Source organism: Bidens hawaiensis, unplaced genomic scaffold (genome assembly GCF_021521415.1).
Source record: "Bidens hawaiensis isolate Kalapana, Puna unplaced genomic scaffold, B.hawaiensis_p1.1 tig00037730_1, whole genome shotgun sequence".
Taxonomy (NCBI): domain Eukaryota; kingdom Viridiplantae; phylum Streptophyta; class Magnoliopsida; order Asterales; family Asteraceae; genus Bidens; species Bidens hawaiensis.
Window position 1 is genome coordinate 87047 of NW_027496606.1, and position 21981 is coordinate 109027.

A 21981-nucleotide genomic window follows, 5' to 3' on the forward strand; every position below is an offset into this window, starting at 1 on the left:
GCCTACCTCTATCGGATCACCATGCTGCCGTCCCATGGAATGAAGGGCCATTGTTAGTCTTCAAAAGGGTGTGATCAATTAATTATATTGTTGTTTTTTGAAGTCTAGGAATGTATGTGTGTTGGTCATGTGTGTTGTGTGAGTTTTATATACATGATAAGTTTGTTTGGTGCTGATGTTAGCTAGCCTTTGTTGATCCCGGGTGGCACGGGATCGGCAACAGTAGCACAAGATCCAAGGGGAAAATGTCAGGAAGATAATGAAAGATAGAGTGAGTTGGTGCATATGAAGGCAAAAGGACTTATGAATGTGCAAAAAGTTGAGAGAAAAAGTCCAAACTGATAAGTGTTTAGCATTTGGAAGGGTGCTTGTGAAAGAATATAAGGTTAGGTTTGATGTTTGGTCATCTTTTGACCTTTTATTAGACAGTCATATAAGCTATGCAAAAGATGGTAACATGTCACCATCTCCCCTAAAACATGTTTTATGATTATTTATATATATAAAGTTTAAAAAAGGGAGATGATTTAAAATTGTGTTTCGGGTGGGTGGTATCGCGTTCTATATAGTTAAAAAATATATTGGTGAATCTTGTGCCGTAAGATGAACTCGAATAGTATCAATGCCGAATCAGGAAAGAAGGTGAACAAAGTGTTTATTGACATGTCCCTTTGTTCTATAGTGTTCTCCAAAGTTTTTTTTGTTGGTATGCAATTTGTAAATGTACAATAGATTTAAATCCTCATTGTGAATGTCGAATTTGAATTGATTCATCATGCATTCATGCATATTCTAAACAATTCAACAAATTAACATTACGGTAATACATTTTTGTTATTAGCATACATTACACAAACAGAATGATGATACGCGAGATAACGAACGAAAAGCTAGTCATGTAGAAGATGCATAAAAAATGCTTTGATAAATCAATTTAATTGTTAATACGCGAAAGAAAGATGATACTCGAAGAAATAGCCTATTGAGTTATATGTTTAAAGAAAATTAACTTATGACACCCGGTGAAAATAGTGATACACAAAGAGAGCCTTTCACGTCGAATATCTTACCCGAATTTATGTGTAATAGCCGAGATACATAGAGAATAGAAAAGAAAAGAAAAGAATATACATGACATACTTGTTTTGTAACGTGTGACTATAAATTTGTTGCTCACGTGACTATAGTGGAATACCATACACCGGAAAATAAGTAGAAAGAAGAAAAGTAGTTTCATAATTTTATCAAGGTATAGTATGAAAGAAAAAGTATAAAAAGGAAAAGAAAAGTTAGTAATATGGCCGTTCACGAGCCGAGCCGAGTGGTTAAATTTTGAACAAAGCAATAACCAAAACGAGCCAAAATTGAATCATGCATTTTTCGATCGAACGTCGAGTGATTTCGAACATTATTTATTTCTTCTTCACTTTAAAATTTTCAATAAGAAACACATTTAAAGGTTGTAAATAATAAGTAGTTTCATAATTTTATCAAGGTATAGTATGAAAGAAAAAGTATAAAAAGGAAAAGAAAAGTTAGTAATATGGCCGTTCACGAGCCGAGCCGAGTGGTTAAATTTTGAACAAAGCAATAACCAAAACGAGCCAAAATTGAATCATGCATTTTTCGATCGAACGTCGAGTGATTTCGAACATTATTTATTTCTTCTTCACTTTAAAATTTTCAATAAGAAACACATTTAAAGGTTGTAAATAATATATTTTATAAAAAAAATTAGTAGTTTTTAGACAAATGTGTAATAGATTGTATTTATTTATTAAAAATAAGTTTGAAGTGAGATATAATGATCATGTAAACAAACTTATAATATTCTAAAAACTTAAAGCGAACAAATAAAACTATAAAACTGATAGAATATGAAAAATTTAAAGGGGTAAAAATAATTGTAAGCTTGTATTTATGTGTTTTGTCTATATATTTATATATGTGTTCATATATAATTATATATAAAATAAATTAAAAATATTCGAGCCGAACCGAACCGAAACGAGCAGAACTTTGCTGGTTGCTTGGCTCGTTTACAAACCGAACTGAACAGCGCGGCTCGTTTTCAATCGAGCAAGCATTTTCCGAGCGACGAGCGATTTGGACAGAACTAATAATTTGCAGTTTTGGTTTGGGCCAACTTACTAAGCCCAAGAAACAAACAACATCTAATGTTGAATTCTGAAGTGAAGTGGTTGGACTTTAGATATACTTTTATGTTTTTGTATTTATTGTCCGCCATTTTCATTCTTTTTTCTTTTCCCAATTCTTTAAATAATATTAATGAGTGATGAACAAATGGAAGTTCTTCGGAAACAAATTGCTATATATGCTACTATCTGTGAACAACTTGTTGATTTGCACAAATCATTAACTTCTCATCATCATCATCATCTTGCAGGTTGTTTTGTTTCAATTGATTGTGAATATTTTAGGGTTTTTTATGAAAACTGTTATTTGTGTTTTTTTATATAAATATTTTTGGTACCAAATCTGTTGAATCTTGAACTGAGGATGGTTTTTGGTTAAATTATTATTAGTATTAGTATTAGTATTAGTATAGGTTTTGTGGTTTGGTTTGATTCATTGAATTTTCCCATTATTGTACCTTTATGATATTTATATATTGATTAAAATTTGCTAATTAAGATGTATATAATAATTATAGAAAAAGGTTCAAATAAAAATAAGGAGTTTTCTAAGAATGATAACAGATTTTTGACATTTGGCATTACAAATGACGGTGAAAGAACAATTTTAGAAAACTACGTCGGTTATAATGATGAAAGAGTAATTCTAGAAACTATGTTTTGTTAGGTTTATATATCAACCATTAATCGCTATGATTTATTCCTAGTCTTCCTAAAAAACTACTTATTTTTAGGATAACCCTCCCTTATAATAAAAATAATATAATATAAGAGGATAGGATTTTTATATTTTGTTTCTGGGTTCTTTGTTATCTTAGATAGCGAATTCGGTGTCTTTTGTTGTTTCGGTTGCCAAGTACAAATGTGCAGGTGTTTTGTCTTTAGAGAAAATACGATCCTTTGATTTGGCAACCCAAACAATGAATTCGCTAACGAAGAATTCATGTTGAAATCAAGGGTTTTTTTTATTACATCAACACTTTCTTTTAGATCGGTTCCTCAACCGCTAATCACTTGTTTGTGTCGACTAAAATATATTATTGCTAAAATTTATGACACCTACTTAGCTACCAAACCTTCCAAGTTATTAATAACAAACATACTAGTTCATCCAATTAGTACCTCTTTTATGCATTTCAACCAATTTATATAATCATCTTTAGTTAGCAGAAAATGATTATGTGGTGACATTGACCATGTTGACCTTTTCTTTTTCCCCTTAAAACATATTAACTTACAAGATCACTCTATACAAAAACTTATAATTACTGTTTTCTTGCAGGGGTTAGACTCGGGAACATATACAACGATCCGTCTGGCGGCCACAAATTCTCTGGTCGCCAACGCTGGACCCCAACACCCATTCAACTTCAAATTCTCGAGCGTCTTTTCGAGCAAGGAAATGGGACACCAACCAAACAAAAAATAAAAGAAATAACATCCGAATTAACACAGCACGGTCAGATTTCTGAGACAAATGTTTATAACTGGTTCCAAAACAGGCGGGCCAGGTCCAAGAGGAAGCAACAAGTATCTGCACCTAATAATAATAATGTCGAGTCTGAAGTTGAAACCGAAGTCGAGTCACCAAAACCACAACAGAACTCAGTATCAATGGCTGATGATAACACGTGTTTTCAGACTCCGAATATGTGTTCGGTGGATCAACGTGCCAAGAACGTTGAGCCCGTTTTCCCGTCTGAGGCTAGCTCGAAGCCTGCGGGAAATGTGGGCCAAATGTCGTATTATGGAAGTATGTTGTCGAATCCAAGTAAGTATGCAATCAGAAAATGTGTTTAGTGAAGTGTTTTCATTGTAAACGGTAGGGTCGAGCCTGGCTTGGCTTGTTGTTTACTTATAAATTAATATATATACAGGGTAGGGTTAATGTAAAAAACAATATTTTTGTGAGAAGAATAAGGATAAATCTAGGCCCTTGGATCTATGATCTAGTGGTTGAGATTGGTAGTTTCTAAATAATTGTATTGTTTCCTATTTACATGGTATAGTGTCATATTTAGGTGGTTTGTTTTATTTTAAAGCTCTTCTCACACTTCTCACAAAACAATTGTTTTTTATTTGAACTCTTTTCTATATATACATATATATTAATATTTGTTTTTATATATGTTTTAGTTATAGGGGTTGTTACTATATAAATATATATTTTATATATTTAAAATAGATAATAGACTCCTTTAGGCTTGCGAGCCAGCTTGAGCGCGTTAAATGAATCTTGGGCTAGGCTCGGTTATTACTTATTTATATTAATTTAATATATTAAATAAAAACAATAGGCTTGTGTAGGCTCGCTAGCCGGCTTGAGCTCGTGAAGCGAAACTCGGGCTCGGCTTGTCTACTATTTATTATTTATTAATTATATTATACACATTTATAACTATTTTTATATATGTTAACTATAATTTTTATATAATATAATATATATTGTTTAGTTGTTTTTATTGAATAGTTATTATTTTGTCAATATAAACTTAATATATGAAATAAGCTTGTATACAAATAGGCAAGTGAGCCAAGTTGAGCTCAATAAGTGAAGTTCGGGCTCGTTTAAGCTTGACTAGATTTGAGCAGCTTGGCACGTTTACACTTTACACCACTAGTTAGCAATGTTTAAAATGCACAACATTCATAGCATCTGGTCCAATCTTTAATGCAGGAATGGACCGTATAATCGGGAAGATGGAAGTTCCGGGGAGCTACCAATCATATATGCAAGGTGATGTATACAATATGACAGACTAAAGGTACTTCCTTGACACGCAAGTATAGACGCTAATAGTTTATGAATCTTTGGTGATCATTTCTTGTACTTCACTCTTCGTGTTTTGCGGATGATATATATACATAGTATGTGTTTCTTGTTTGGTACGGTGTTCGACAAAAACAATCTGTTTAATGGTTTTTCCAACTGTTCTTATATATAATATATATAGTTGTGTTACAAACGGATTTAGAGTTTGACTTAGTTGATTTCAAACTGATTATATTTGGAAACCGGTTTGCACAATTAATTCACACTTTCACAGCCTATAACACTTAATTTGTTAATTGTGACATACAAGGAGATATATATGGATGATTCATTGATTATTGATGATGAAAACTAAAAAATCTTGGCTTTCTTGATTTCTCTCTATGTCGTTAACTTCATATTCAACCCCCCCCCCTCCCTTTTCATCCACGTCATCCAACCACAACCACATCATCAATTGCAGAGAATGACATCCCTTATTTTTTTTAAGCGTTGGAGATAGTCTTACGCACATTAAAAATTTGAGTGGCGAAGAACCCGGCAATCAAACAACACAAAAACTAGTTGGAACATAAACGGCTACGTGTAAAGCCAATACATATTATATACTGGCTCAAAAAATTTTAATACAATACAAAGCATATGTATTAGACCAACCTTAGTTACAATGTGAGAAACACCACCACCTCTCATCCCATTGAATGATTTCTCCCCGTAGTCCCACCAATTTCTTCAACCAAAGTTTTCTCCACAACGTCAGAGAGATTTTTTGAAGGCCAAAACGCTCCCAGAAGGCCAAGGGAGTGGTGTTCCCCAACGTTTTAGACAAAACGCTGACCATAACTTCCACCACACAGTCATATACCCATTAAAATTTTACTCGTTGGGATTCCCAAGAATATTTCTTACTCCGTACTATTTTATTTTTTTATAAATTTTTATCATTCAATAAAGTTAGAAATATAAAAGGTAAAGAAACAAGAAGATTGGTGTACGACTTTAATAACAAATAAAACTAAAACTAAATAAGAAAATATTTTTTGTGTTAGTTAGGATAAAAAAAAGGTCCCTATTTTTTAAAATAACAAAGGCATCCGAAATCAACATGACAAATAGATCATCATTCCACAAAACTTGGTGACCTGACCCCTTCACTAAGAGGAAACTTATAACTTAGAGAAACTCATGAGTCAACCTAAAACAATTGCTCCATGCAAGACTTGAATCTACGACCTTTCATAAAAGTAGCATGAGACTACCATTAGACCAATTGACATTTGATGGGTAAAAGGTCACCTAATACCATATACTATCTAAATAAAACACACCAATGTACGGGATATGAGCTATATAAACTTTAAAGATACAAATTGTTACATATAATAAATAATGATATAATTATATAATACAAATAGTATAACGTGATTAAATTCTGATTTTTGTTGTGGGGTTGAAACAAGGTGCATGCATAGAACTGTAGTTTCCTATCTACTTTTGCGCGTGCATTTGTTTATGATAATTAAATGAATATGATATTTAAGATAATGAATATATATATTTTTTATAGTAGTAAACTTTTGTTGTTAAAGCATGCCAAATAAAAAGACAGAATATTGTTCACGTTCGTTCGTTAAGTTTTTATCAGACAAACAGACAATATATGAACACGTAACCGAACAATATTTCGTTTTCATTCGTTAAAGAAATGAATTTGTGCATATTAATCGTTAACCTTTTAAACCAATACAGACGTATACAAACATGCATGCCAAGCAGAGGTTGTGAAACTGTATAACTAGATACTAGCGTTGGTCGTTGGCAATGGAATGAACGTGAATGCTGAAATTTTAAGTGGCCAAGGCATGGGGAATTCGATTAGAGTTTCAGTTTTAGTTTGAATATTAGGGGAAAGCTTTTTTTAAAACCTAAATACATAACCGTGTTTAATTTTTTTCTCAACATTTGGTATAAATTTTGTTTAAAACGAGATTATATTCGAAAAAAAAGTATCTTATTCAGTTTGTTTGCCTTCCAAAAATTATATATTTCTTTAACCATTTATTTATTATTCAGTTTGCTTTTATCTAACAGCTTGTGTTCATTAACTTTTATAAAAAAACTGAATATGTAGTATTCAAAATAAAGTTTTTTTTTTTTTTTTTTGAAATAGACAAGAAATAGATTTTTCAAGTTTGTAAAAAATAGTTCCTTCCAATAAAACAAATAGAAACAATAAAAATCTATTCATGGGACCCTTGTAAATTGCAATATCCGCATGATGTCTATCAGCAACATGACTCACTCGAATTTTTAACATACAAAATCATATCTTTATTTTTGGTGCTTTCTTATCACATTCAATCTTCTTTTTGATTTCTTGTTTTGGATCTAGCGGTTTGTGATCTACTACTATGGAATGTAGCTTTTATACGTATTGGTGTTGGAATGCCATAGTTTCATTTTAACACATGTGAATATTGGGCTAGGCCTTTAAAGTTACGAAAAATGTGTTCATATAACTTTTTTAATTTGTTTGAACCATTTGAATTGCGACACGAAACTTGGTTTAGTCGGTTTAAAAGTTATACGATTTGACATATAATTTACGTTTCAAAAAAAAAAAACTAGATTTGTAGTTAATTAATGGGTTCAACTGACCCAAGTTGTTTAGTTTGTCTTTTTCAAGACTGCAAGTACCGATTTAGCCTATAGTCGGTTTGGTTAACCTGTGAACGCTCATAATACAAAACTAGTCTACCGGAACCTGGATTTGGTTTTAGTTTCTATAGTAAAGTATTATATATGTAGATCTTGAAATGATTATTTGATCACGATCTTTTATCTAGTTCATAACCGTGATAGACATGATTGATGATTACTAGTTAAAAATGATGAATTAGTCATAATTTATTATTATTTCAAGAGTGTGGACCCACCTTACTTAATATTATTTCTTTTTCTTTTCTAGAAGGATTGTAGTTAATCTATATCTATTACGTCTCTTGCCATATTACCAAATTCACCTTTTCCTTTGTTTCTTGATTCCACCTGAAAAATATTATATATTGGTATTTTCATTTGGTTCCCTGTTCCATTCTCATCTCTAAAAGTTAAGAAAAATACAAAAGAAATGTTATTTGTCACAATCTCCGTTCCATTTCACATCCCTAAAATTCGAGGAATAGTTACATGAGGTCATTCACAATTCATTCACTATATTTTGTAAGTGAGGTTTTATAATATTGGGAACTGTTTAGGATATTGCTGTGAATGAATGAGAAAAAATGCAGTGATTGTTTTATATATTTGAAAAGTTCTTATAGCTTCCTATAATTTTTTTAATATATTTTGAAAATGATTGTAAGTGAAAGAAATAAAAAAAATAATGATAAAGGTATAAAAACATATTGTTTAATTGAAAGAGAGGGAGGAAATGTAATAATTTTTAGCGTAATTTTGAATTTATAGATAGATAAATATATATAAAAATGTTCCGAGTTACTTATTTTTAGAGACTCACTTTGTATCCGAATATTTTGAGAAATAAGAGGCTATGGGTATTGGAGGGGCTACAAAATGAAGTGTTTTGTGTCATGTGACGCCCAGTCAGCAAATAAAAGGTTTTTGTTTTAGAGGTGTAATGATGTTGTGGCCTAATATATATACATATCACACACATATAAAATATAATAATATCCCAACAAACAAGCCGACGACAATAACTAGTCGCCCAGCCCAATTTCGCCCATTTTATCGCCCCCGGGGCGCTGTTCTCGCCCCTTGTAGTCCAAATTTGTAGCCCGTTACACATGGCCTTCGTGACTTTGTATTTATATATCTTGAGGAATAAGATGTAAGAGTTTTATAAAATGCGATAAAACTTTAATGGATAATGATTTTCAGTTACATGCTCTTAATTATTGAAGGTTTAATCAATGACCTAAAAGAGCAATCAGATTTGTATAACTAAATAGTACAGGGTGTTTAGCTAATGTTAAAAAAATGTCTCATCAACAATAAATTAACGGAATTGATGTTAAATTGCCAGAAGAAAATAAGAAAAAATTTAGAAATAATTGTAAATATTTCGTTAGTTGTGAATGCTATCGACCAACAAGTAAAAATCGAAATTATTTAAATTCAATACTCCTTAATATAAAGTTATCTAGAAAGAGTGTTATCAAAGTAAGCCTAAATAAAGCAGTCAAATATAAGAAAGACAAGGTTATGGTATTAAAAAAATTGCAAGTATGCAACGAATGTACTTTTAATATATTTGTTTAGTTGATGATGATGTGGAAGGTACTTGTTCTCTCTTCATCACATCTCACTTTCTTTTAAATATCATTAAACCATTCAAATCAAAAGGAAACTTCATTTTAGAAGAAAAGACAATATTCAATATAAGACCTTAAATCAATTTTTATTTAGTTATGACACGATTGTTATTTTGTTATTAAACTATTTGTAATCAAACTATACGAGGATTTTTACCTTATGTTTCTTGACACTATTTGATCAACTAAGCATTATTAAAATTCAGAACACATGACCTATTAATTCTCTGTAACAATTTATTCAATTGTCAAAGGAATTAAAATCTGTGTGTTGCGGCGACGGTGTGAAACCAAACGTCAATGTTAAACTAGGTGTGCGGACGTTAAACCGCAACAATTCAACACACTCTCTAAATCTATTCATAGTTACACCTATATAGACTCGAACCCTCATCATTAAAAAGATAAAACCTTATCCAACACTTTGATACCACTAAGCCAAAAAGCTTCTGTTATATACGTGCACACATATGTAAAGAATAAAATAACTAAAGTAAGCTACTTTTTATTCATAAATATAAAAAAGGGTAAATATGTACGATGCCCTAATAGGGTGTTTTTGAACACTACTATTCTATTAACTAGATCGTATCCATGGTTGAGACTAGTATAGACATTGGTAGCCTCATTCGACATAAACCATATCGAAAACAAGTTTGAAAAGCTCTCTTGTAAATTATCCGCAAACAATTCAAAACGTTCTTTTTCATATAATCTCAAGTTCGTCTTTTGTATACAAAATGTTTTACATGTCTAGATGATATACAATCTACAAAGGTTAAAGGTCATGAAGAGAGAAATTAGCAAATCTATGTTATTATAATAATTATAACAATATAAAGATAACTATTATGATATATTAAATTAAATAGAAAGTAAAAAAAATATCGAAGGATTTCTTTCAAAAGCGATAATAGGACCTTGTGATATATATATATGATACAAAATTTTGATGATGCAGTCGGTTAAAATGATAAAACTAAATTTATAATATATTTATTTTTTGAATGCTACCCAAACAACATTTTATAATATGAGTCAACTCAATGTACGTCTATAATGACATGTATGTTAGACATTTTACACATCAAGTGGTGCGTTTTTGACTTATGTTGTCCAAACTAAACATGGTTCCACCCTAAGGACGTCTCAAGGGGTAGTGTCTTAATGAAGACACAAATGACCTTGATTAGTAATAGCTGATTCAACTATTTCTCAAGATTTAAAACCGCAATAAATGAAAAAGGATTGTTGTGAGAATGTGACACGATACAAATTATTTTACATTTCTTTTTACAATTTTATTGGTTTCTTTTATGTTCTCAATATGTTATGCATCCCCCCCCCCCACCCCCCAAAAAAAATGTTAGAACAATTTCATGTTATATAACAATGAGACACATGAATCTTTGGTCGCGTATAACTCACCTATACCCTTGATATACTTATTCTATACGCCCATGATGACACAGACGCAAATTTATAGACATATTACAGTGCAAACATGAATTTATATATGAAGAACAGTGCATACAAGAATCTATACTTAATATGATATCGTGTTGCACGCTATTTAAGTTATTGGATGGAATTGAAATGTTACCGGATGGAATTGAAAGTTGAAAGAAATCCTTTAAAAAATTGTGTGGTGTTTGGTTAATAAATTGGTGAAAGGAATTGTGATGTTTAAAGCTAAATGACTCAATTAATCTTTATCACAACCTATCCCCTCCCTAAGACGTTTATTCCTCCCAGCCCTAACTTGCCTTTATTGAATAGGTGGTATATTAATTTTTGTATCATGTTTGCAAATTCGTGATTTTTATTTGGGTCTTTTCGATTTTTATTTTACTTTGCAAATCAATTTTGGGTTTGGTTCAACAAGTCTTCATACAAGATGTACTATAGTTTGCTAAATTTATTGATTTGGTCTTCTTCAAAATAGTTTTTTCTTCAATCAACCATTGATTTAGATTTTTGATTCTTCATTGATAATGCTAGTAAATAGTAATCCTTAAGCTAAGCGGTATACACTCTTCAACATCATTCCTCTTATTTGTCACGTCTGCGTCACATCAGTTTTCCTTCAATCATTCAACATCACCCTTCAACCAAGGAAATACATCATTCTCCATAATTCCGTTAATTAATAACAAAAAAAATTAAAAAGAAAAGATAAAAAATAACAAATAAATATGATTGGTTACTCTCAAATGAAGGGATCACTACCTTGCTGACCATGAGCCTCAGGTCACGCATGACCAATTTAAGTGAGAAAGGGGCCTGTTCCAGTGAGACCGATAGAGTGAGTAGTGTTATTTGGTTACCTACGACTAGTGAGAGTTACCCACTGATGTATATCCATCACCCTTATGGTGCTTTTTAATAATAGTATATGAGGGTGTTTTTGGTAATCCTTGAACAATTACCAGAGTGTTCATGATTTCATCACATAAACCAACAAAAGTGAGATCGGAAAATTTTTAATTTCGGTTCATTTAATTCAGCAACCAAACATAATTTTGAACAAAATCTTTTCAATTCCACTGACACTGATAAATTCTATGAAACAACTTAACATTTTTTTTGAACAACCAACAAACAGAGATCTAGTTACTTCGTACGGGATGACCCAGTGACAAAAGACCGCCGTCAGCTGCCCCAACCCAGCCACACAGAGTCCTTAAGCGTCTCCAAGTTATCTCTAGTTCCGGGGAAAATCCACTCTCCCAAAGACCCACTAATGGTAAAACCCGGACACCTTCATGATCAAACTGGATATCACAAAGATCCTAGTCTTGCTTCATAAGCCACCATGCCCTCCCAAAGTGTTATATGTGAAAATCAAACTTAGGCCCCCATTAAAAAATCCAGACCTCCTACCACTATAGTACCCCCAACAACAACTTAGGGGGTGTTTGGCCTAACTTATATTTTTGTGCTTATGCTTATATCTTTTTGAAGCTTATAGCTTATTTTATATCATTTGATAAGCTTTTTTTTAAGTGTTTAGATTAGCTTATATTCTACAAGTTGATTATACATCTTAATAAGTTGTTAAATCCATAATTTTTAATTTGTTATAGTAATAAGTTATTTCAATATTATTAATCCATCACCATTTGAAGGCAAATGAGTAATTTACCCCCTTAAACAAATAAGCTTGTTCAAATAAGTTAAAAAACCATATTCAAATAAGCTTCTACAAAGTAGCTTATATAAGCTTATAAGCCTAAGCTAAAAAGCTAAACCAAACACCAAATGAAGCTTATTTTATAAAAAAAAAAGGCTAAAAAAGCTATAAGCTTTGCTAAAAAAGCTAGGCCAAACACCCCCTTAATATCATTTTAAAAATTGTTAAAAGCTTATTAATATTAGGTATATTATAATATAATATATATATTATATAAAAAGTTAATGGCATAGATGTAATATCAAGTTATACAAGGACCCATATGAAAAGTAAATTCTTTTATACTTTTTGAGTTGCTAATAATAATAATAATAATAATAATAATAATAATAACGATCTCTTTCCCCAAGGGGGTGGGGGCCTGCTTTGCATCATCTTCATCTTCACTTTCACTCCACTTTCTTTCTATTTCATTTCAGTTGCTTCTCTGCTACTGTCTCATTCAAACCCATATCACACTCCTTTTCTTTATCATTTATCATGTTAGTCTTATCATGCTACTCTTCCATCAATCATCTCCTAACTCATCTTTTTTTTCTTCATGCTTAAATCACTAACCAGTTTCTCCATTTCTTACTCCCCTGCAGAAACTTTAGCTCAAGAACTCATTTTTATGGTGTTTCCTGAGGTGGGTCTCTCTCTATTTCTTTATATTCATGTGTTTGTGCTTGTTAATATGATTTTTGCTTGTTTATACAGTTTCTTGACTAAGGGTTTTATTGATTGTTGTTTGATGAGGGTTTCATACCCAAATCAAATTTGTGGAATCTTTTTCAAGAAAAGTTTAAAACTTTATTTTGATTCTTGTAAAAAAGACATAGCTTTCTTGAATTACCAAGAAAAATTGATAATTTGAGATGGGTTTTTTTTATAAAAACTTAAAAAAGGCATAATTTTCTTGAATTTTACCCTTAATTTCAAATTGGGGGTAAACCCCCCCAAGAACATGTAAAAATTGAGATGGGTTCTTCTTTAATTTACTGCAAGTTAATGAAATTTAACTAATTTTTCAGTTTCTTTGATCATGACTTCCAAACTGTTCTTGATATAAGCTATAAAGCTAGGATCTTTTGTGCAGGTTCTTGAAGTTGAAATCCCCTGTAATTGAGACTTGTATTCTGTTATCTGCATAAGCGTACCGAAAGGAAACGTTTGCGATGTCGAATACGCGGTGGTACTACCAATCAATGCAAGAATTCGAGGTCGTCTGCAAACCGCAGTTTCAAGGTTTGGACAATATTAACTACCATGGAACAAATTTGTTCATCAAACCCGAGATGTATTGCACCCTAGACTCCTCTTCGGGTAGTGGTAGCTGCACCCTTGATTCACCAGTAACCGAGTCATCCGTGACCGATGACTTGAATGAGTTTAAACACAAGTTGAGGCAGTTGGAGACTGTAATGCTTTCTGATTTGTATGAAGACCCCGAAAATGGAAAGTTGTCGGTTGACATTCCGGATATAGAAATCTGGAAAGAAATGGTGGAAGGGGTTCCTAAACGGGACGTGAAATCCGTTCTAATCACGTGTGCAAACGCGGTTTCAGTTAACGATTTCTCAACCGCACAGTTTTTAATATCCGACCTGCAAAAGATGGTGTCGGTTTCCGGTGAGCCGATCCAACGGCTCGGGGCGTACATGCTCGAGGGCCTAGTGGCCCGGATATCGAGTTCTGGAAGCTCGATATGCAAAGAGCCCGCGAGACACGAGCTCATTTCATACTCGAACATCTTGTACAAGGTCTGCCCGTATTTCAAATTCGGTTACATGTCAGCAAACGGTGCGATTGCTGAAGCAATGAAGGATGAAAACCGAGTCCACATCATTGATTTCAAGATCGGTCAAGGAAGTCAGTGGGTCCCATTGATCCAGGCGTTTGCAGCCCGGCGTGGCGGACCGCCTCATATACGGATAACGGGCTTTGACGAGGGAAACGGGCTGAACATCGTCGGTCAAAGACTCTGCAAACTTGCAAGATCTTTCAACCTACCTTTCGAGTTCAACCCGGTCTCGGTTTCCGTGTCCAAAGCCGGGCCCGAACATATCCGGGTCCGGCCCGGGGAAGCCTTGGCAGTTAATTTCGCCTTTGTATTGCACGGGTTGGCAGACGAGAGTGTGAGCATTGAAAACCATCGTGACCGGATTATACGGTTGGCAAAGAGTATGAAACCGAAAGTGGTAACGTTAGTCGAGCAAGAATCAAACACGAACACGGCTGCGTTCTATCCTAGGTTTCTTGAAACCATTGACTACTACAATGCAATGTTTGAATCAATGGATGTTTGTCTGCCACGTGAGAATAAGGAGAGGATAAATGTTGAGCAGCATTGTCTTGCAAAAGGTGCGGTGAACATAATCGCGTGTGAGGGGGATGAACGGGTGGAACGACACGAGCTAGTTGGGAAATGGAAGTTAAGGTTTATGATGGCGGGGTTTGACCCATACCCATTGAGCTCGTTGGTCAACGGGACGATAAAGATGCTGATGAAGAAATACAGCAAGCGGTATCGGGTTGAAGAGAGAGATGGAGCATTGTATCTTGGGTGGATGAATAGAGATCTGGTTGCTTGTTGTGCATGGAAATGAAATAAATGGATTAACATTTGGTCATCTTTGTTTGAGTCTTGATCTAAGAATCTAAATTAGAGAAGCTTGAAATATGTTTCTTTTTCTTGTTTTCTTAAATTGGGCCTGTAATTAGAAGATCAAATGTTATGGTTTAGAAGTTCAAATGCTATGGTTTATATGTAGGATCGAGTCTTGAATGAAGTATTTTGTTCTGGTTGAGTTAGGGAGTTTTCCCAGTTGTGGGTGGCCGGGTCATCAAGTTATGGTTTTTCAGCCAATATGATGACTCATTTGTCAGGATAATCTCTTCCCGAGAATTTAAATACCTCGGCCGAGTCAAAATAAAAAGGCCCGCAGCCTCTAAACTATCAGATGACTTGTCCATTATTGCAATTTCAATACCATCTTGGTTGCATTGTGATTGACTTCCTTGGTATAACCACCCAACTATAACTAGATAAGATATAGAAGTTATTGTTGTGGATCAAAATTGTTTAATCTTATCTGGAAACGTAAATCAATCAAAAGAGTAACATTCAGACACATCTTACTTAAAAACAGTTTTGATAAAATACAAGCAAATACTATATACTCCTTCCTTCCTTCCTTAACAGTCACAACATCTCGCCTCCGTTTCACATAAATACTGTTTCTAACCTTGAAAATATTTAGTCATCTAAACATGGAATACATTTAAGCATCACTTTAAATATGTACAATTACTTAAAACAATTTCCTAATCACCATCTCATAAAATCACAGTAACTGCCCAAGAAAGGTCCATATTCTTTTCTAAATGCATCGTATTTTCCCACCGATTATTCAGAATAATAATAATAATCGCATCAAATCTTCCTGGCACCACCACAATAATAATAATCATACTGAACTAGTAGCCAAATAAGGTTAAAATTTGACCTAATTGTAAAACATCTGTCGGAGTAAAATTCTACTGAATCCTGTGTTACAAAACGATTCAGTTGAAAAGCTAAAACCAATTAGTCAAAATCACAAACCTTGAAAAGTCAAACCTTATAATCACAGTCAACCACACCAAACTGAACCACATACATACACTAAATCCACTGAATTACTTATCTATCAAACCTAAAACTGATCAAACCACAGTAAAATTAGCAAAAGAGTAAAAACCCTAAATTAAACCTTTTTGGTCGAATTGGAGTGAAAATCGGAGGCGGCGGTGTACGAGTCCCGGAGAGTGTCTGATGATGGATCGAAGCGAGAAATGATGATTGTGTGTGGTGGAGTGCAGGGAAGAAGAAGAATCTTATGTGTTTGGTTGGTAATTAGCTTACTTACATTTACCTCCCCTTCACTTCTTTTCTTTATACAACTTCTCTCACTTTTATTAAAACGAATTTTGTTTTTATGTTTTGAATAAGTCAAGAAACAACGATTTATAACTAGTTGATCAATATATCGATGATGATTAAGAGAAAAATATATTACTATAATAATAATAAATGATTTTAGTATAGCCGTTTCTTCCGCGGCAATAACTTTCCCCGACCGGAAGAAGCCGTTTAGTTTGTAGAATTAGATAAAGTTGGAAATGAAAAATATTTCATTTAAAATTGTGTTTTGTTGTATAACAAAAGTGTTGTCAGAATTAATTTCATCAGACAATGGAATTTAAGACCATGTACACCTCCTCATTAAAATGAGCATATATGCTTCCTGCTTAGAGGTGCACAGGTTTCAAACCCCAAACCGATTATGTTTGGTCAACAAAAGTCAAAATTGATTTATGATTGGTGAGGGTTGAAACTAGTTTCTTGACTGGTTTACAATAGCCTTTTGACCGATTCTTGACCTGTTTTGTTTTGGCCGGTCTTGGTTCGGTTAACCAGATTGAAACCGGTTTCAGTAGAGAATTGCAAACAAGCTTCGAACCTACAATTTTGATCGGTTCCAAATCAGTTTCTACACAATTGGTTTCAAACCGGTTCGGTTAACCAGTTACATTGCCCACCTCTACTCCTGATGTCTTCCTAAACTTATTTTTAAAATCCTTTCTAGTATATAACATTTGATGAGTTAATATTATATTGCGAAACCAATAAATCTATATTAATGCAAATTCAGCTTCATGAGATAAAAATCAGTCCATGAAACAAAAGAAAGCGTCTAAAAGAGGTAATCAAGGTTTTTCAACACGAGATTTCTTTCAAACTCGGTTGACCATCTAAAAGAAAGCGTCTAAGCATGTAACAACTCTGCCTTCACATCATGCAAAATATAAATATGCAGGCATCAGTTCTACTTGGCTCAACAAATAAAAGAGGTAACCAAGGTTTTTCAACACGAGATTTCTTTCAAACTCGGTTGACCTTCTAGCTCAAGGGTGGCAATTTCCTTCACCACTTCAGCTTTGTCAGATTCAAAATTTTCATCAGCTGCAAAACAAAAAGATATGATGTAAGCATCTTGTTACAGTAGCAGAAACGGAAGTATAAAATCTTTTCCGTACCTTTTTCAAAAGTGAAGTCGCTAAAAAACCGAATGAGTTTGCTTCTGTTAGCAATCAGCACTTTCACAATCTCTTGAGGCTTTCTCTGATTAGCAAGAAAAAGCTAATCCAACGGCCAAGAGAACCGATTAAAGAAAACATACATCAACTTAGTATTAATCAATTAAAATTTCCATTGTTACCTTGAACACATGGAAAGCTTCTAGCTGTATGGTCTTGTTTGAGTCCTGGAAGATAAAACAGTCAACAGCCATCGTAAAAAATATAAAAAGGTAACATTAATGGATATTAAGTACCCTGAGAAGATTCATGAAAATTCTCATGTTGTCCAATGAGCACACGTATCGAACCATCACCGGGGTGTTGGAACGATCCAATAACATTGCTCTCAACAGCTGAAAAGTTTGCAGGCTCCCAGTCATAATCACAATATAAAATAAAACAGAAAAAGCTAATATATCTAACAGAATATAGAAAAATGGTACTTGTAAATTATACTACAAGATCATAAAACCAAACACTAACCCTGACAGCATTCCTTCTAGTGATGTAGTTGGAAGATTCCAGCAATGAGTTGTATTCCAGGAAGAACTACACCAAAGAAATATAATTTAAATAAAAGAGTGGGGCCAACATAAAGCATTAGTTTAAGATGTTGGTTTCTTGTGAGTCAACTACTCACCCAATCATAATTTTTATCAAGAAATTCAGCAACAGTTGACTTATGCCTGGTCAATAGCTCCTGAAACAAGTAAGAAAAAACACTCACCAAGCTGTCCATAATATGGCATGCAAATTTCACATTTATATGCATCTGAAGAACATAATGAAAGAGTGATACTTAACTGTAAATGTTGATGCTGCATCTGATGCAATGTCAAAACTTGGATCTTGTATGTATTTGAAGAACAGTTTAATATGATCTGACTCCAGAATATACCTGTGAAACAAGACAGAAGTTAGCTTAAAACATTATAGCAAGATCACACATGAAAAAGCAACTTTTTTGTTAATGATGTTTACTTTGCAGCTACTTGATGACGAATGCATTCTCTTAAAATAGCACCATATGATATAGCAAGCTCCGAGTCTTCACATCTGAATATTGAACATATTTAGATTATCTCACACCAGGTAACAAAAAACACGCATTCTGTAACAGAGAGCTAACCCTGGTAGCAGCATAGCAAGAAGAGCTGTATTTCTCTCCAAATAATCAGAAGCAAGAGACCGCCCATTCACTCGTTGCCTATGCAAATTTGCGATCACATGTGTGACATCTTGACGTGTCTGCATCATACCAAACTCATTGCTTTTACAGCATTGAAAAAACATAAACAATATAAAAATCAAATCATTCCACAAGTAAAAGATGATAGTTCACGCTACATTAACATACCCCAGGGTCCAAATGAGGAAGAGATGCAATTAGCATGTGACACGTGTCTTCTTTGAAGAACTCCTGTGTCAACTTCACACAAGCCTCTTCTGCTGGTTCTGACCGCTCGTCTCCATAAAGTACTGTCCTTACTTCAAGAATTACCTTTCTCAGCTCACAAATCTGCACGAAATTGTGAATTTCAGAAGAAGCCCTAAAAGTTGACCATAATCAGATCTGAAAATGGTGACTTTCATATTTATGTTAATAATATATTACAAGAACTATTAGACAGAATATGAATAGACTCTAGGTTTAATGAGCATGTTATCTATATATATCCTTGAAATTCCCATAATTTAGAAATACAAAATGGATACCAAGTTTAACTTGGTATCAGAGCACAAGAACGCAACCAACGAGAAATATTCAGCAGCGGGGCGGCCAACCGCCGCAGCTCCATCCAAACACCTGTTCTTTACAGCTTTCCGTCGGAAACCTTGTTCTTTACATTTCAAGTTTAGAACTTAATACGACCCAGTAGCCAGCGCCATTCCAGCAGCCACCACCGCTACAATAACACCACTACTATAAACCCTAGCGCAGCAGTCGCTCTCATCTTATCACTCACCAATGCTGTCTCCTCCTACTCTCACAGAAACAAATCTACAGTCCTCGCCGTTGCCACAATCACAACGCTATCCGCAATCTCATTCAGTTTTATTAGTTTTTACATTTCAAGCTACCACCTGGCCTTCTGCGGACCAAGCTACATGTCGTTTCCCGGAGGAAAATAATTATTACGAATATGAATAGACTCTAGGTTTAATGATTATGTGATCTATCATAATTCAGCATTTAATATACAAAACTCTAAACATAAGTCTAAACTTTAGGGTTTGAAAGAATTACGAATGCAAATAAATAGTAGAATAATAATAATAATAATAAAACCTTTTCAGTGCGTTTGGATTTGCGAACGTCGGGATTAGGGGCGGCGTAAGGAAGGAGGTGACGGAGGTGAAGAACAAGCTCGACAGGAGTGCGAGGCTTAGGTTTGAAAAGCCCCAGCTTCATTGGTGCCGAGGGAATACAAGCAGGCACCACCAGTTTTCAATAATTAATTGGTTAGCAATTAGGGTTTTACAATTCAAATTATTATAATTAGTGGATTGATTGATTGATTGATTGTTATGGTATAGGATATAATAATAATAAATCTGAGATTGATTGAAAGATGAAATTGGGGATGATGAGAGATTTTAGGGTTCGGATAGGCATCAATTCAATTTCATAAAGAGGATGGACTTTGATTCTGATTGTTTGCGGGTGTAAGGTGTAACCGCCTCTTATATATCCCCCCCAAATTTAGCGGGAAACGACACCTATGCAATTACTTATTATTATTATTATTATTATTATTATTATTATTATTACTAGTTTATTGTCCAGTGAGCGTCACACGTGAAAATATAGAAATCGTCTAATAAACACATTTAATTTCAAACGACAATATCTCATGTCCTTGAAAATAAGTTAATAGAACTGTCAAGCTCCTGATATGTAATTATAATAAAGAAATAGTTTATAAAGCTTTCGATAAATAAAGTAAAAAACCTTATACAACATACACCAAATAAATTGAGGTTTTTACCTTACACCAGATTAGAGATTGAGCATGAGATGATAGTTTATATAGCCTTTTGATATCTTATTTTCCATTAGTAAAATACTAATAATGTACTCATTTTTTAATACATACAAAAGGTGAATAAAATAATTTTTAATGGTTCTTAAATATTTAGTAGTAATTGAAGCTTACTATTGTATAATAGTAATATTCCTCGTAATCATTATACCTTCACATGGGGCGTCATCATCATAAAACTGCCTTAAAAAAGCTTTTAATAATTTCTACAAAAGTCAATGATATAAATTTAAGTAAACATAATAAATAAATTAAATATGAAAATATGTTATTAAGCTTGGTACCAAATGTTGTGAAACTGAATCTTTTAATTTCTTAAAAATAAAAAAAGTATAACACATTTTCCCATTTATATAGAGTATAATTAAATATTTTAATTACAATTAATTCATAAACTGATGATTTTTCATAATTATGGTAAATTGAATTATATGTGGTTTTGGTAATTGAATATTATTTTAATCCGGTTATTCAAATGATTTTGAATTTTGGGATATCTAATGATATTAGAAAAGTTAGTCTCACCATTTTTATTATAGAAAGTAATTAATTTTGATAAATGACTATCATAAAGTAAATTAAGAAAACTATTAAATGATTTATCATAATGTAAATTATCCATTCTTTAGTAAACATCATTTTAATAAAGAAATATAGTATATACATAGGCTTAAATAATTGTATAATATCCCGTATAATAAACATCCTTTGAAGTTAGTTTATACATTGATTTTTAATTAGTTGACTCAATTAAAATTTTCAATTTCATATCCTATCTCTAGTAAAAATTAAATTAATATATAGGCTTAATTAGTATACATTAATTTTTTTATAAAGCTAAACAAAGTTATATTATAGGCTTAATTATTTATGTTATTGTTAACTGGGTCTAATTTTAGATGTATGGGAATTGACAATTCATACCAGTTACCAAAATTCGTTTAATTGATATGATTAATTATATTAATGGTAATAAATATCAATTACTAACTTGTTCTTGTACATTACTAATTTTATGCTCTAGCTTGAAATATGGTGTAGATTTAAACATATCAATTTTAATTATATTGTAATTAATCGTGTTTAAAACATTATATCACCTAACCTAACTAAAACACGTATTATAAGAATCTTTATAAAAACGTAAATACATTAATTAATTAACAATAATAATTTGTCGGTTACCTTAATTAAACACTGTAATTAAAAAATTATAATAAAGACATATTAAATTTGTCAAATGTATTAAAGATTCTATAATGTACGTGAGCACCGGATTATTAACTATATAACCTATTTTTGTAAGTGGTCAAGAATTCGAATTTCAAAATGGTTCAAATAAATAATTTTTATTATTGACTTAAGGAATTGAAAT

General features: G+C 32.7%; 2 protein-coding genes and 1 pseudogene across 3 annotated transcripts; 2 read left to right on the top strand and 1 right to left on the bottom strand.

Moving 5' to 3' along the window:
• Positions 1–2293: 2293 nt before the first annotated feature.
• LOC143589695 (WUSCHEL-related homeobox 8-like) lies at positions 2294–5084 on the top strand. Its single transcript, XM_077070386.1, has 3 exons — positions 2294–2407; positions 3439–3927; positions 4834–5084. The coding sequence occupies exons 1-3, from the start codon at positions 2305–2307 to the stop codon at positions 4917–4919; spliced, it is 678 nt and encodes a 225-aa protein (XP_076926501.1). The 5' UTR covers positions 2294–2304; the 3' UTR covers positions 4920–5084.
• A 7725-nt stretch (positions 5085–12809) lies between these two features.
• Positions 12810–15209, top strand: LOC143589690 (scarecrow-like transcription factor PAT1 pseudogene; annotated as a pseudogene). The gene is made up of 3 exons (XR_013145328.1): positions 12810–12941; positions 13047–13087; positions 13538–15209. The product of XR_013145328.1 is annotated as a scarecrow-like transcription factor PAT1 pseudogene (transcript).
• Positions 15210–17093: 1884 nt separating this feature from the next.
• On the bottom strand, positions 17094–20321 carry LOC143589696 (putative MO25-like protein At5g47540). The gene is made up of 11 exons (XM_077070387.1): positions 19853–20321; positions 18920–19081; positions 18692–18810; positions 18544–18618; positions 18367–18460; positions 18203–18262; positions 18046–18111; positions 17817–17915; positions 17703–17747; positions 17521–17623; positions 17094–17446 (listed from the first exon to the last, which is right to left on the bottom strand). Exons 1-11 carry the CDS (start codon positions 19973–19975, stop codon positions 17349–17351), a joined length of 1044 nt encoding a protein of 347 aa, XP_076926502.1. The 5' UTR covers positions 19976–20321; the 3' UTR covers positions 17094–17348.
• Positions 20322–21981: the final 1660 nt, after the last annotated feature.